The sequence below is a fragment of the Cetorhinus maximus genome, chromosome 13, assembly GCF_964194155.1.
Source record: "Cetorhinus maximus chromosome 13, sCetMax3.hap1.1, whole genome shotgun sequence".
Taxonomy (NCBI): Eukaryota; Metazoa; Chordata; class Chondrichthyes; order Lamniformes; family Cetorhinidae; genus Cetorhinus; species Cetorhinus maximus.
In genome coordinates this window covers 120096486-120109729 of record NC_135891.1, presented here as the reverse complement: position 1 = coordinate 120109729, position 13244 = coordinate 120096486, and the positions used below count along the sequence as shown (strand labels likewise).

The window sequence follows — 13244 nt, the reverse complement described above, 5'->3', positions numbered from 1 at the left end:
AGCCACGAGCCAATTGATGTAGGATAAATAAGATTAGCGCATTAAATGCATGTCTCAAAGATTGGTGTGGGAGAACTGGGTTTTGATTCATGAGGCACTGGTACCAGTACTGGGGAAAGTTGGAGCTGTGCCGTTGGGACAGTTTACACCTGAACCGTGCTGGGACCAGTGTTCTGGTGAGTAATATAACTAGGGTGGTAGAGAGGGCCTTAAGCTAAATATTGGGGGCAAGGAATCACATGAGAACAGATGTAGTAAAAGGAAATGATAAGGCCAGGGAGCAAGGTAGAAATAAGGGTAATAGCAATCAAAATGTGTGAAAGCAGATAAGGCCAGAGTTTGCAAAAATAGTAAAAAGACCGAACTGAAGGCTCTGTATCTGACTGCCTGTAGCATTCATAACTCAATGGATGAATTGTCAGCTCAAATAGAAATAAATATGTTTGACCTGATGGTCATTACAGAGATGTGGCTACAAGGTGACCAAGACTAGGACCTGAATATTCAAGGATACTTGACTCTTCAGAAGGTCAGGAAGTTAGGAAAAGGTGGTGGGGTAGCTCTGTTAATTAAGGATGACAGTACAGTAGTGAGAGACGACCTTAGCTCTAAAGATAAAGATGTAGAATCAAAATAAAAGCAAAATACTGCAAATGCTGGAGATCTGAAATAAAACAAAGTACTGGAAAAACTTAGCAGATCTGGCAGCATCTGTGGAGAGACAAACAAAGTTAACATTTCAAGTCCAATATGACTCTTCTTTAGAACCCCTTCAGAAGATGTAGAATTAGTTTGGTTAAAGAGTGAAGAAGTCAATTGTGGGAGCAGTTTATAAGACCCCCTAACAATAATGATGCTGCATGATGGGGTATACAGGAAGAAATAATGGGGGCTTGTAAGAAAGGCACTGCAATTATCATGGGTGATTTTAATCTTCATAGAGATTGGATGAATCAGATTGGCAAAGAATAGCCTGGAAGATGAGTTCATAGTGTTTTCAGGACAACTTCTTAGAGCAGCACATAGCGCCAACCAGAAAGCAGGTTATATTAGATCTGGTAGTGTGCAGTGAGGTGGGATTAATTAATTACCTCATAGTAAAGGAGCCTCTAGGTAGCAGTGATCATAACATGATTGAACTTTGCTCTCAGTTTGAGGAGAAGTGAGTCCAAGCCTAGTGTTTTAAACTTAAATAAAGGGAATTACAAGGGTTTGAAGACACAGCTGGCTAAAGTGAACTGGGAAATTAGGTTAAGGGATAGGCCTATAGAAATTAGTGGCAGAATTTAGGGAGATATTCCATAATGTTCCACAAAGATACATTCCAGTGAGAAAGAAAGACCCTAGGAGAAGAATGCACTATCTGTGGCTAACTAAGGAAGTGAAAGGTAGCATCAAATTGAAAGAAAAAATGCACAATTCTGTGAAGATAAGTGGCAGGACAGAAGATTGGAGAGAACTTAAAAATCAGCAAATAACGACTAAAAAGGTAATAAGGAGGGAGAAATTAGAGTATGAGAGATATAAAAACAGGTAGTAAGAATCACAGAATCTCACAGTGCAGAAGAGGCCCTTCGGCCCATCGAGTCTGCACTGACACGTGAGAAACACCTGACCTACCTACCTAATCCCATTTACCAGCACTTGGCCCATAGCCTTTCTACAAATTTCTACAGAGTTTCTACAAATATTTTAAAAATAAAAAGAATAACTCAATCATGGGTTCTTTGGAGAGTGGGTCTGGGGAATTAATGATGTGAAATAAGGAAATGCTGATACATTGAACAGTTATTTTGCGTCTCACTTCACTGTAGGAGATACAAATAATATCCCAGAAATAATTGTAAATCAGGAGGTGAAAGGCAGGGAGGAACTTAAAACAATTACAATTGCCAGGGAAAACTATTAGAACTAAACGCTAAGAAGCCACCAGGACCTGATGGACTTCATCCTCGGGCCTTAAAAGAAGTGGCAGTAGATTCATGGTTTTAATTTTCCAAAATTCCCTAGATTCTGGAAACACCCCACCAGATTGGAAAATAGTGAATGTAACTCCTCTATTCAAGAAAGGAAGGAGACAGAAAACAGGAAACTACAAGCCAGTTAGCTTAACATCTATCATAGGCAAAATGCTAGAATCTATTATTATGAAGTTATAGAAGAGCGCCTAGAAAATCTCAGTGCAATAAGGCAGAGTCAACATGGTTTTGTGAAAGGGAAATTATGGTTGACTAATTTATTTGAGCTCTTTGAGGAAGTAACAAGTAACATGGATAAAGGGGAACCTGTAGATGTGTTGCACTTGGATTTCCAGAAGGTATTTATAAGATGCCATGTCAAAGCTTACTATGTAAAATAAGAGTTCATGGTGTAGGGGATAACATACTCCATGGATAAGAGAATTGGCTAGTTAACAGGAAGCAGAGAGTAGGGATAAATGGGTCATTTTCAGTTTGGCAGGATGTAGTGAGTGGAGTGCCACATGGATCAGTTCTGGGGCCTCCATTATTTACAATTTATATCAATGACTTGGATGAAGGAACCAAATGTATGGTTGCTAAATTTGCTGATGACATAAAGGTGGATAGGAAAATGTGATGAAGACATTGAGTCTAGAAAGGGATTTAGATAGGTTAAGTGAGTGGGCAAAAAATTGTCAGATGGAGTATAATGTGAGAAAATGTAAGGTTTTCCACTTTGGCAGGAAAAATAGACAAGCAGCATATTATTTAAATGGAGAAAGATTGCAAAACTCTGCAGTACAGCGGGATCTGGGTGTCCTGGTACATGAATCAGGAAGAAAAGTTAGAGTGCAGGTACAGCAAGTGATTAGGATGGCAAATGGAATGCTGTTTATTGCAAGGAGAATGGAATATAAAAGTAGGAACGTTTTGTTACAATCGTACAGGGCGTTGGTGAGACCACATCTGGAGTACTATGTACTGTTTTGTTCTCTTTATTTAAGAAAGAATATATTGGCATTAGTAGCAGTTCAGAGAGGGTCACTCAACTGATACCTGGGATGGGGGTTTATCTTATGAGGAAAGTTTGGACAGGCTGGGCCTGTATCCATTGGAGTTTAGAAGATTGGGAGCTGATCTTGTTGAGACATATAAGATCTTGAGGGGATTTGACAGGGTGGATGCTGAAAGGAGGTTTTCCCTTGGGGAAGAGATGAGAACTAGGACACAGTTTAAAAGTAAGGGGTCTCCCCCCTAATACAGAGGTGAGGGAATTTTTTTTTCTCCTCAAAGGGTCGTTAGTCTGTAGAATTCCCTTCCTCAGAGAGCAGTGGAAGCTGGGTCATTGTGGATTTTTAAGGTGGAGTTAGATAGTTTCTTGATTGACAAGGGAGTCGCAGAGTATAGGGGGCGGACAGGAAAGTGGATTTGAGGCCACAGTCAGATCAGCCATGATCTTATCAAATGGCAGCGCAGGCTCGATGGGCTGAATGGCCTACTCCTAATTCGTATGTTCATATGTATCAGCCATGATCTCACTGAATGGCAGAACTGTCTCGAAGACCGAAATGACCTCCTCTTCCCATGTTCCTAAGACTTCTGGTTAGCGATGTATTTCCTAAAGGAAACCGTTTCTCCTTATTTACTTTATCAAAACTCCTCCTAAATTTGAACGCCTCTATTAAATCATCTTCTTAACCTTCTCTGCTCTAAGGAGAAGCATCCCAGCTTCTCCAGTCTCTCCACATTAACTGAAGTCCCTCATTCCTGGTACCATTCTAGTAAACCTTTCCTGTACTCTCTCCAAGAGCCTGACATCCTTTCTAAAATGTGGTTTGTGAAAGTTTAACATTATTTCCTTGTTTCTGAATTCACTGCACTGTTTTGCAAAGCCAAGTATCACAAGCATTTAGTAAACAATCTTATTAAAGGCTCCTTCCCGTCAGCCTCACTCCATCCAGTTTCCATGTCTGATTATTCTGTCATGGAGGCCCCTCCCCACACCCACCACAGATCCCTTACTGAAGATCCTTCTCTTTTCCCCCCTCCCTCTATCTGTGCTGTTAAAATCTCTCAACCCCCTCAGCAGATCTCCTTCTGACCATCCCCTGACTCCTGAGTCTGTCCCCTGAAACTGCTCCAGAACAGGAAGTGAAATTCACGTGGGCAATATTTCCCCAAACACAGCAGTGACCTGGTGTGGGGAACTTGGAAACTTGGAGTTTCCTCCTAGCAGTGCACCCAGACCCTTGAGGTGGTGGGTGGTGGGTGGTGGGTACGATGGTGACACTGGCTGTGCCTGCGGTGATTCTCATTCATCCCAGTTCCTCGTTAGCCAAGTCCTAAGCAGTTGCTGACGGGGGAAGCATTTCTTCTCTGGTGTGTTCCCGGGGCTGAAGTGTTGCTGGTTAAATAGCCGCTTTTCTCTTTGCAGAAGCGGAGCTGGGGAAATCTGCCACTTTCCCCATGGCTCATTCTGCTCACTACCCATTCCTAGACCCGGCCAAGGAACACACAACAAAAGTGAAGCGAAGTCGCAGCATTAAAATCAGTAACGCTACCACCGTGTCTGAGCAGTGGGGCGCTCACTTGGGCCGTAAAATCACCAACGCCAACGAACTGAAAAATCTGGATGAGTTTCTCCTGAACAAGGTGAGCCCGTGGATTGTTGATGGCCAACGAATAGCAGCTTGACCCTCCTCCCAATCCTATCGTTTGACTACCTCTTCATCTCTCACTGTAGCTTGTTCAGTCTTTAGTTTGTAGTCACTCACCCTTTCAACAATTTCTCATTCTCTCTATCCCCCTATCACTTCCTTCTCTCCTAGCATGTATACTTCCACTTTCTTCCCACACGCTCTCTCTCACTCTCTCTCTCTCTCCCTCCCCCATCTCTCCATGCCTGCTCTCCCTCTGTCTCCGCCCGTCTGTCCTCTCTCTGATTTTATCAGTGATTGATGATTTCCCTGCATTATTTCGTTTCCAGGTGAATGACCTCAGTTCCCAAACTTTCCAGGAATCAAAAATAGAGACTTTATTCATCAGGGTGACTGAGAAATTCCGACTGACCCTCAAAAGCATGTACCCCGTCCACGTGAGTATAATCTGCTGACCTCTTTAAGGGGGCTGTGTCAGCACTGCAGCTGTGGGTGAACATGTGGTATGGCTTCCACACACACACACACACTCTCACTGGGGTACGGGTTCCACACACACTGACTCTCACTGGGGTATGGGACCCATGCACACTGATTCTCACTGGGGTACGGGTCCCACACACGCTGACTCTCACTGGGGTACCGGTCCCACACACACTGACTCTCACTGGCGTACGGGTCCCACACTCACTTAATCTCACTGGGGTACGGGACCCACGCACACTGACTCTCATTGGGGTACGGGACCCATGCACATTGACTCTCACTAGGGTACGGGACCCACGCACATTGACTTTCACTGGGGTACAGGACCCATGCACACTGACTCTTACTGGGCTACAAGTTTCACACGCACTTGCAGGTCGTCCAGCCCCTGACTGCCTTCACTTGCCTAATTTCTGAACCTAATAGTGAATATTGAAGGTTATCACAGCTGAGACTGTTCCTTTCACCCTAACACACACGCTCTCGAGTTGGGTGTTCGATGTTCAGATCAGTACAGGCCAGGGACTGAACCTGGGACCCCTTGGTTTGTTGGACTGGTGAGTTCTGTAGCAATGAATTCAACCTGCTCGCAGCTTCCCTTTCTTTCTTTCACCCTCCGCTTTGTTTTACTAACTCTGTAGAATGGACAAACGCATGTGAGCTACAAGGACCTGATGCGGAATTATCAGCTTCTCCTGACCAGATTAGTTGGTGAGAGGCAGAAGACTGAGGTCCAGTTCGTTCTCAACCTCTTCCAGTCCTTGCTGGATGAGTTTGCCCGAGGTTATTCCAAGAAGGAGGAGATGGAGACCCTTAAGGTAATTCTGGGCAGCACACTTTAGGAAGGGTGTCAAGGACTTGGAGTGGATACAGAGGGAATTTGCTGGAATGGCACCAGGAATGAGGTTATTTGTAGAGAAACTGGGATTGTTCGTCTTGGGGCAGAGAAGGTTAGGGGGAGATTTAATCGAGGGTTCAAAATCACAAAGGGTTTTGATAAAGTAAATAAGGAGAAACTGTTTCCAGTGGCAGGAGGGTCGGTAACCAGAAGGACACAAATTTCAGATAATTAGTTAAAGAATCAGGGAGGGGGTGGGGGTGAGATTTTTTTGTTACATGGCAAGTTGTTGTCATCTTGAACGTGCTGCCTGAAAGATGGGTGGAAACGGATTGGATAATAACTTTCAAAACATGGTTGGATAAATTCTTGAAGGGAAAATTTGCAGGAAAGAGCAGGGGAGTGGGACCAACTGGATAGTTCTTTCAGAGCTAGCACAGGTGTGATGGGCCCAATGGCCTCCTCCTGTGCTGTAAGGTTCTATGTTGGGTGTGGTGGTGGTGACATGACACGGCCGCGGATGTGTCTGAGTGTAGGAGCCCAGCCCCCACTGCTCCTCCTCTCCATTTGTGATGGGCTCCCTTGATTTTAGGGGACTGAGAGGTGATCCAATCGGCATGTTTTAAATGTAAAGGGATTCAATAGGGTAGATGGTGAGAAAACTATTTCCTCTGGAGAAAGTCCAGAACAACAGGGTATAACCACTGTTCAGAGGTGATGTCAGGAAGCACTCCTTCACAAAAAAGGGAGTGGAAACCTGGAATTCCTCCCCCCAAAAAGGCTGTGGATGCCGGGGTTAAATGAGTTTTTAAAACTAAGGCACTAAGATCTTTTTGGCTAAGGACAGCAGGGATATGGGACAAAGGCAGATCAATGGATTTGAAGCATTGATCTCATTGAATGGTGAAACAGGCTCATGGGCTTGAATGACCTCCTTCTGTTCTCGTTCTTCCCTAAGGAGAGGGAGAGCACCAGCCATCTTGTACTGTTGACCTACTGTCTTTCCCTCTCTCCCTTTAACAGCCAACAAAAGCCCGGAAGAAGAGGCGGAAACGGAACCAAATTGTAAGTATTGGATCACAAAGTCCACTTTCTGTTCCCCTTCGAGACTGGTTTCTATCATAAGATCTATCTCATCAGTCTTTGTTCAGCAGTAGCATGCTGTCTGAGATGGGTATTTATACAAATCTAATTTGGAGGCATCAGCCACAGGGAGAGCCCCTCATACCCTGAGGAGAAGAGCAAAATTCATCAGGATACTAATCCCAAAGCCCAATTTGCTCACAGCAAAGTCCAATAAATGGAATGAGATGGTCATCTGATATAGGTGTATGACTGCGTCTGTTTGTAGGGGCTTGTACCAACCACTCCTGAGACTGCTATTGGTTGCTCTTGGGGGATACTCCTTTGTTTATTGATGGTTTGTGATTTGATTAAATTTGAACTTTTCAGAAGGAAGAGCACTTTGGCCATATGTTCCGTAGCTACCAGGTGAACATCCGTCAGTCTTGTGAGCAGTGTTCCTCCTACATCTGGCCCATGGAGAAAGTCTTGCTCTGTTGCAGTAAGTACCCAGTGAATAAGGGCATTGGCCTAGACGTTAACTCTTTGGTTAGTCCTGGCACTGAGGAGTCAGCTCTCCAGCTCAGCCTGTGCTGAGCAGGGGAGGGGTTTATCATTTATCCATAACACATGTCGGACATCGCTAGGTGTGAGCAAAGTATTGATTGCATATGGGGATACCACTATTCCTGACCAGAATGGAGCTGATTGGGTGATTCCCCTGTCAATCACACCTGGAGCCTGCACTGCTGTAAGTGACTGGGATCGATCAAAAAAGCTAAACCGTCTGTTTCCTTTCTGTTCCTAGCCTGCAAAATGACATGTCACAAGAAGTGCCTAATGAAGATCCAGTATCCCTGCCAGTCAAGCTGCAACAAAAAGGTGAGATATTTAAATTGGGTAAGTGGGCCAGCTGGTGTGGTGCAGAGACTGTCTGCACTTGCAGAATTGATCATGGCTCCAATGGTGGTAGGAATGCTGTTACCGCATTGCAAGAATAGGGCACCGTAACTGCTAACCGACAATCAGGATGTCGGGACCACACCAGGGTTATTTGGCACTGTTGCAGCTGTGGCTGCACTGGTCAAACTCACTGTCGCCTTCACTGTTGTCAGAGTGACTCCGAGGGGACGTCGCGGCATTTCGGGGTACGGGTCTGTGCGCTGACAGACGAGAACCAGACGGTGCCCGTGGTGATGGAGGTGCTGGTGGAATACCTGGAAATGAACGGACTATACACGGAGGGAATTTACCGGAAATCTGGTGCAGCAAACAAGATGAAGGAGTTACGGCAGAGGTTGGAAGAGGGTAGGTGATTGTACTTGTGCTGCTTTGTGTATCCATGTGTCTTGGTGATGCAGAGTGAGCACCACATGCATTATACCCAGTAAGGAAACTGTTGTGACCGAGAACCAACTAAATACATCTCTAGATCCCCAGTGTGGAGGGAGCTGTGTCGGGGGGAGGCAGTGGCATGGTGGTAATGTCACTAGACGAGTAAATCAGAGGCTCAGGCTAATTCTCTGGGGACACAGGTTCGAATCCCATGATGGCAGCTGGTGGAATTTACATTCAATTAATAAATCTGGAATTAAAAGCGAATCTAATGGTGACAGTGAACTATTGTCGTAAAAACCCATCTGGTTCACTAATGTCCTTTAAGGGAAAGAATTCTGCCGCCCTTACCTGGTCTGGCCTCTATGTGACTCCAGACCCACAGCAAAGTGGTTGACTCTTAACTGCCCTCTGAAATGGCCTGGCAAGCGACTCAGTTGTACCAAACCGCTATGAAGTCTAAAAGGAATGAAACGGGATAGACCACCTTGCATCAACCTAGACCCCAGAAATGACAATGGCAATGGCATTCAAAACCCTGTCGACCGTGCAACGTGCCCCTTACTAACCTGGGGGCTTGTGCCAAAATTGGGAGAGCTGTCCCACAGACAAGACAAGCAACAGACTCTTAAAATCATACCTTAGAGTGACTGAGCTTGATATCAAGGCAGCATTTGACCGAGTGTGGCATCAGGGAGCCCTAGCAAAACCTTAACCTGGAATCAGGGGGAAAACTCTCCGCTGGTTGGAGTCATATCTAGCACAAAGGAAGATGGTTGTGGTTGTTGGAGGTCAGTCATCTCAGCTCCAGGACATCACTGCAGGAGTTCCTCAGGGTAGTGTCCTCGGCCCAACCATCTTCAGCTGCTTCATCAATGACCTTCCATCCATCATAAGGTTAGAAATGGGGATGTTCGCTGATGATTGCACAATGTTCAGCACCATTTGCAACTCCTTAAATACTGAAGCAGTCCATGTCCAAATGCAACAAGACCTGGACAAGATCCAGGCTTGGGCTGATAAGTGGCAAGTAACATTCGTGCCACACAAGTGTCAGGCAATGACCATCTCCAACAAGAGAGAATCTAACCATCGCACCTTGACATTCAATGGCATTACCATCACTGAATCCCCCACTATCAGCATCCTGGGGGTTACCATTGACCAGAAAATGAACTGGACTAGCCATATAAATACTGTGGCTACGAGAGCAGGTCAGGTGCTGGGAATCCTGCAGCGAGTAACTCACCTCCTGACTTCCAAAGTCTGTCCACCATCTACAAGGCACGAGTCAGGAGTGTGATGGAATCCTCTCCACTTGCCTGGATGAGTGCATCTCCAACAACAGTCAAGAAGCTTGACACCATCAAAGACGCAAAGGTGTCACAAAGAAGTCCGCTTGATTGGCACCCCATCCACAAATATTCAGTCCCCCCACTACCGATGCACAGTAGCAGCAGTGTGCACCATCTACAAGATGCACTGCAGGAATTCACTAAGGCTCCTTAGACAGCACCTTCCAAACCCATAATCACTACCATTTAGAAGGACAAGGGCAGCAGATAGATGGGAATACCACCACCTGCAAGTCCCCCTCCAAGCCATTCACCATCCTGACCTGGAAATATTTCGCTGTTGCTGAGTCAAATCCTGGAACTGCCTCCCTAACAGCACTGTGGGTGTACCTACACCACATGGACTGCAGTGGATCAAGAAGGCAGCTCATCACCACCTTCTCAAGTCCAATTAGGGATGGGCAATAAATGCTGGCCCAGCCAGTGAAACCCACATCCCATGAATGAATAAAAAAATACACCACCATCACCAGAGGTGGCGGCACAGTGATATACAGTTGGGAGGGAGTTGCCCTGGGAGTCCTCAACATCGACTCTGGGCCCCATGAAGTCTCATAGCATCAGAGCAAACGTGGGCAAGGAAAACTCCCCCTGGTTACCACCTACCATCCCCCCTCAGCTGATGAATCAGTGCTCCTCCATGTTGAACACCACTTGGAGGAAACACTGAGAGTGGCAAGGACACAGAATATACTCTAGGTGGGGGACTTCAATATCCATCACCAAGAGTGGCTCAGGCCCAGCACTACTGGCCGAGTCCTAAAGGACATAGCTGCTAGACTGGGTCTGTGGCAGTTGGTGAGGGAACCAACAAGAGGGAAAAACATACTTGACCTCATCCTCACCAACCTGCCTGCCGCAGATGCATCTGTCCATGACAGTATCGGTAGGAGTGACCACCACACAGTCATTGTGGAGACAAAGTCCCACCTTCACATTGAGAATACCCTCCATCACTGCTAAATGGGATAGATTTCAAACAGACCGAGCAACTCAAATCTGGCATCAATGAGGTGCTGTGGGGCAGCAGCAGAATAGTACTGAAGACTTGTGTTCCAGAACTTGCCGCGCCCCTAGCCAAGCTGTTCCAGTACAGCTACAACACTGGCATCTACCCGGCTATGTGAAAAATTGCCCAGGTATGTCCTGAACACAAAAAGCAGGACAAATCCAAACAGGTCAATTACCACTCCATCAGTCTAATCTCGATCATCGGTAAAATGATGGAAGGGGTCATCAACAGTGCTATCAAGCGGCACTTGCTTAGCAATGACCTGCTCTCTGATGCTTAGTTTGGGTTCTGCCAGGGCCACTCAGCTCCTGACCTCATTACAGCCTTGGTTCAAACACGGACAAAAGAGCTGAATTCCCAAGGTCAGGTGAGAATGACTGCCCCTAACATCAAGGCAGCATTTGACCGAGTGTGGCATCAAGGAGCCCTAGCAAAACTGAAGTCAATGGGAATCAGGGGAAAACTCTCCACTGGTTGGAGTCATACCTAGCACAAAGGAAGATGGTTGTGGTTGTTGGAGGTCAATAATCTCAGCTCCAGGACATCACTGCAGGAGTTTCTCAGGGTAGTGTCCTAGGCCCAGCCATCTTCAGCTGCTTCATCAATGACCTTCCTTCCATCACAAGGTCAGAGGTGGGGATGTTCGCTGAGGACTGCACAATGTTCATCACCATTCGCGACAACTTAAGATACTAAGCAGTCCATTTCCAAATGCAGCAAGATCTGGACAACATTCAGGCTTGGGCTGACAAGTGGCAAAACATTTGCACCTCAAGTGCCAGGCAATGACCATCTCCAACAAGGGGGAATCTTGACTATTTACCCATGACATTCAGTGGTATTTACATCACTGAATCCCTCATTATCAACACTCTCGGGGTAATCATTGACCAGAAACTGAACTGGACTAGCCACATAAATAATAAAGCAGAAAATGCTGGAAAAACTCAGCAGGTCTGACAGCATCTGTGGAGGGACAGAAACGGAGTTAATGTTTCCTGACTGTATGACTCTTCTTCAAAGCCACATAAAAATTGTGGCTACAGGAGCAGGTCAGAGGCTGGGAATCCTGCGACAAGTAACTCACCACCTGACTCCCCAAAGCCTGTTCACCATCTATAAGGCACAAGTCAGGAGTGTGATGGAACACACCCCACTTGCCTGGGTGAGTGCGGCTCCCACAACACTCAAGAAGCTTGACACCATCCAGGACAAAGCAGCCTGCTTGATTGGCACCACATCCACAAACATTCATTCCCTCCACCACTGACGCACAGTAGCAGCAGTGTGTACCATCTACAAGATGCGCTGCAGCAACTAACCAAGGCTCCTTCGACAGCACCTTCCAAACCCATGACCTCTACTATCTAGAAGGACAAGGGCAGCATATACATGGGAACACCATCATCTGGAAGTTCCCCCCAAGTTACTCTCCATCCTGATTTGGAAATATATCGCCGTTCCTTCACTGTCGCTGGGTCAAAATTCTGGAACTCTCTCCCTTAACAGCACTGTGGATGTACCTACACCACATGGACTGCAGCGGTTCAAGAAGGCAGCTCACCACCACCTTCTCAAGGGCAACTAGGGATGGGCAGTAAATGCTGGCCCAGCCAGTAACGTCTACACCCTAGGAACCAAAAAGAAAATTTAACCTGAGCTGTACCTGCCCTGGGAGTGTTTGATGGGGACAGTGTAGAGGGAGCATTACTCTGTATCTAACCCCGTGTTGTACCTGCCCTGGGAGTGTTTGATGGGGACAGTGTGGAGGGTGTTTTACTCTGTATCTAACCCCGTGCTGTACCTGTCCTGGGAGTGTTTGATGGGGACAGTGTAGAGGGTGTTTTACTCTGTATCTAACCCTGTGCTATACCTGTCCTGGGAGTGTTTGATGGGGACAGTGTAGAGGGAGCTTTACTCTGTATCTAACCCCGTGCTGTACCTGTCGTGGAGTGTTTGATGGGGACATTGTAGAGGGAGCTTTACTCTGTATCTAACCCCGTGCTGTACCTGTCCTGGGAGTGTTTGATGGGAACAGTGTAAAGGGTGTTTTACTCTGTATCTAACCCCGTGCTGTACCTGTCCTGGGAGTGTTTGATGAGGACAGTGTAGAGGGAGCTTTACTCTGTATCTAACCCCGTGCTGTACCTGTCCTGGGAGTGTTTGATGGGGACAGTGTAGAGGGAGCTTTACTCTGTATCTAACCCCGTGCTGTACCTGTCCTGGGAGTGTTTGATGGGGACAGTGTAGAGGGAGCTTTACTCTGTATCTAACCCCGTGCTGTACCTGTCCTGGGAGTGTTTGATGGGGACAGTGTAGAGGGAGCTTTACTCTGTATCTAACCCTGTGCTGTACCTGTCCTGGGAGTGTTTGATGGGGACAGTGTAGAGGGAGCTTTACTCTGTATCTAACCCCATGCTGTACCTGCCCTGGGAGTGTTTGATGGGGACAGTGTAGAGGGAGCTTTACTCTGTATCTAACCCTGTGCTGTACCTGTCCTGGGAGTGTTTGTTGGGGACAGTGTAGAGGGAGCTTTAC

The 13244-nt window shown here is 46.5% G+C and overlaps 1 protein-coding gene across 15 annotated transcripts in view; it reads left to right on the top strand.

Moving 5' to 3' along the window:
• Positions 1–13244, top strand: part of myo9bl (myosin IXb-like) — a 134823-nt gene that overhangs the window by 100624 nt on the left and 20955 nt on the right. For all 15 annotated transcript variants that reach the window (XM_078556158.1, XM_078556164.1, XM_078556170.1 and 12 more), the window contains 7 exons: positions 4396–4613; positions 4948–5055; positions 5746–5922; positions 6966–7007; positions 7395–7506; positions 7813–7886; positions 8120–8312. In XM_078556158.1, coding sequence (XP_078412284.1) covers positions 4396–4613; positions 4948–5055; positions 5746–5922; positions 6966–7007; positions 7395–7506; positions 7813–7886; positions 8120–8312 — 924 coding nt within the window. The remainder of the gene's footprint in view (positions 1–4395; positions 4614–4947; positions 5056–5745; positions 5923–6965; positions 7008–7394; positions 7507–7812; positions 7887–8119; positions 8313–13244) is intronic.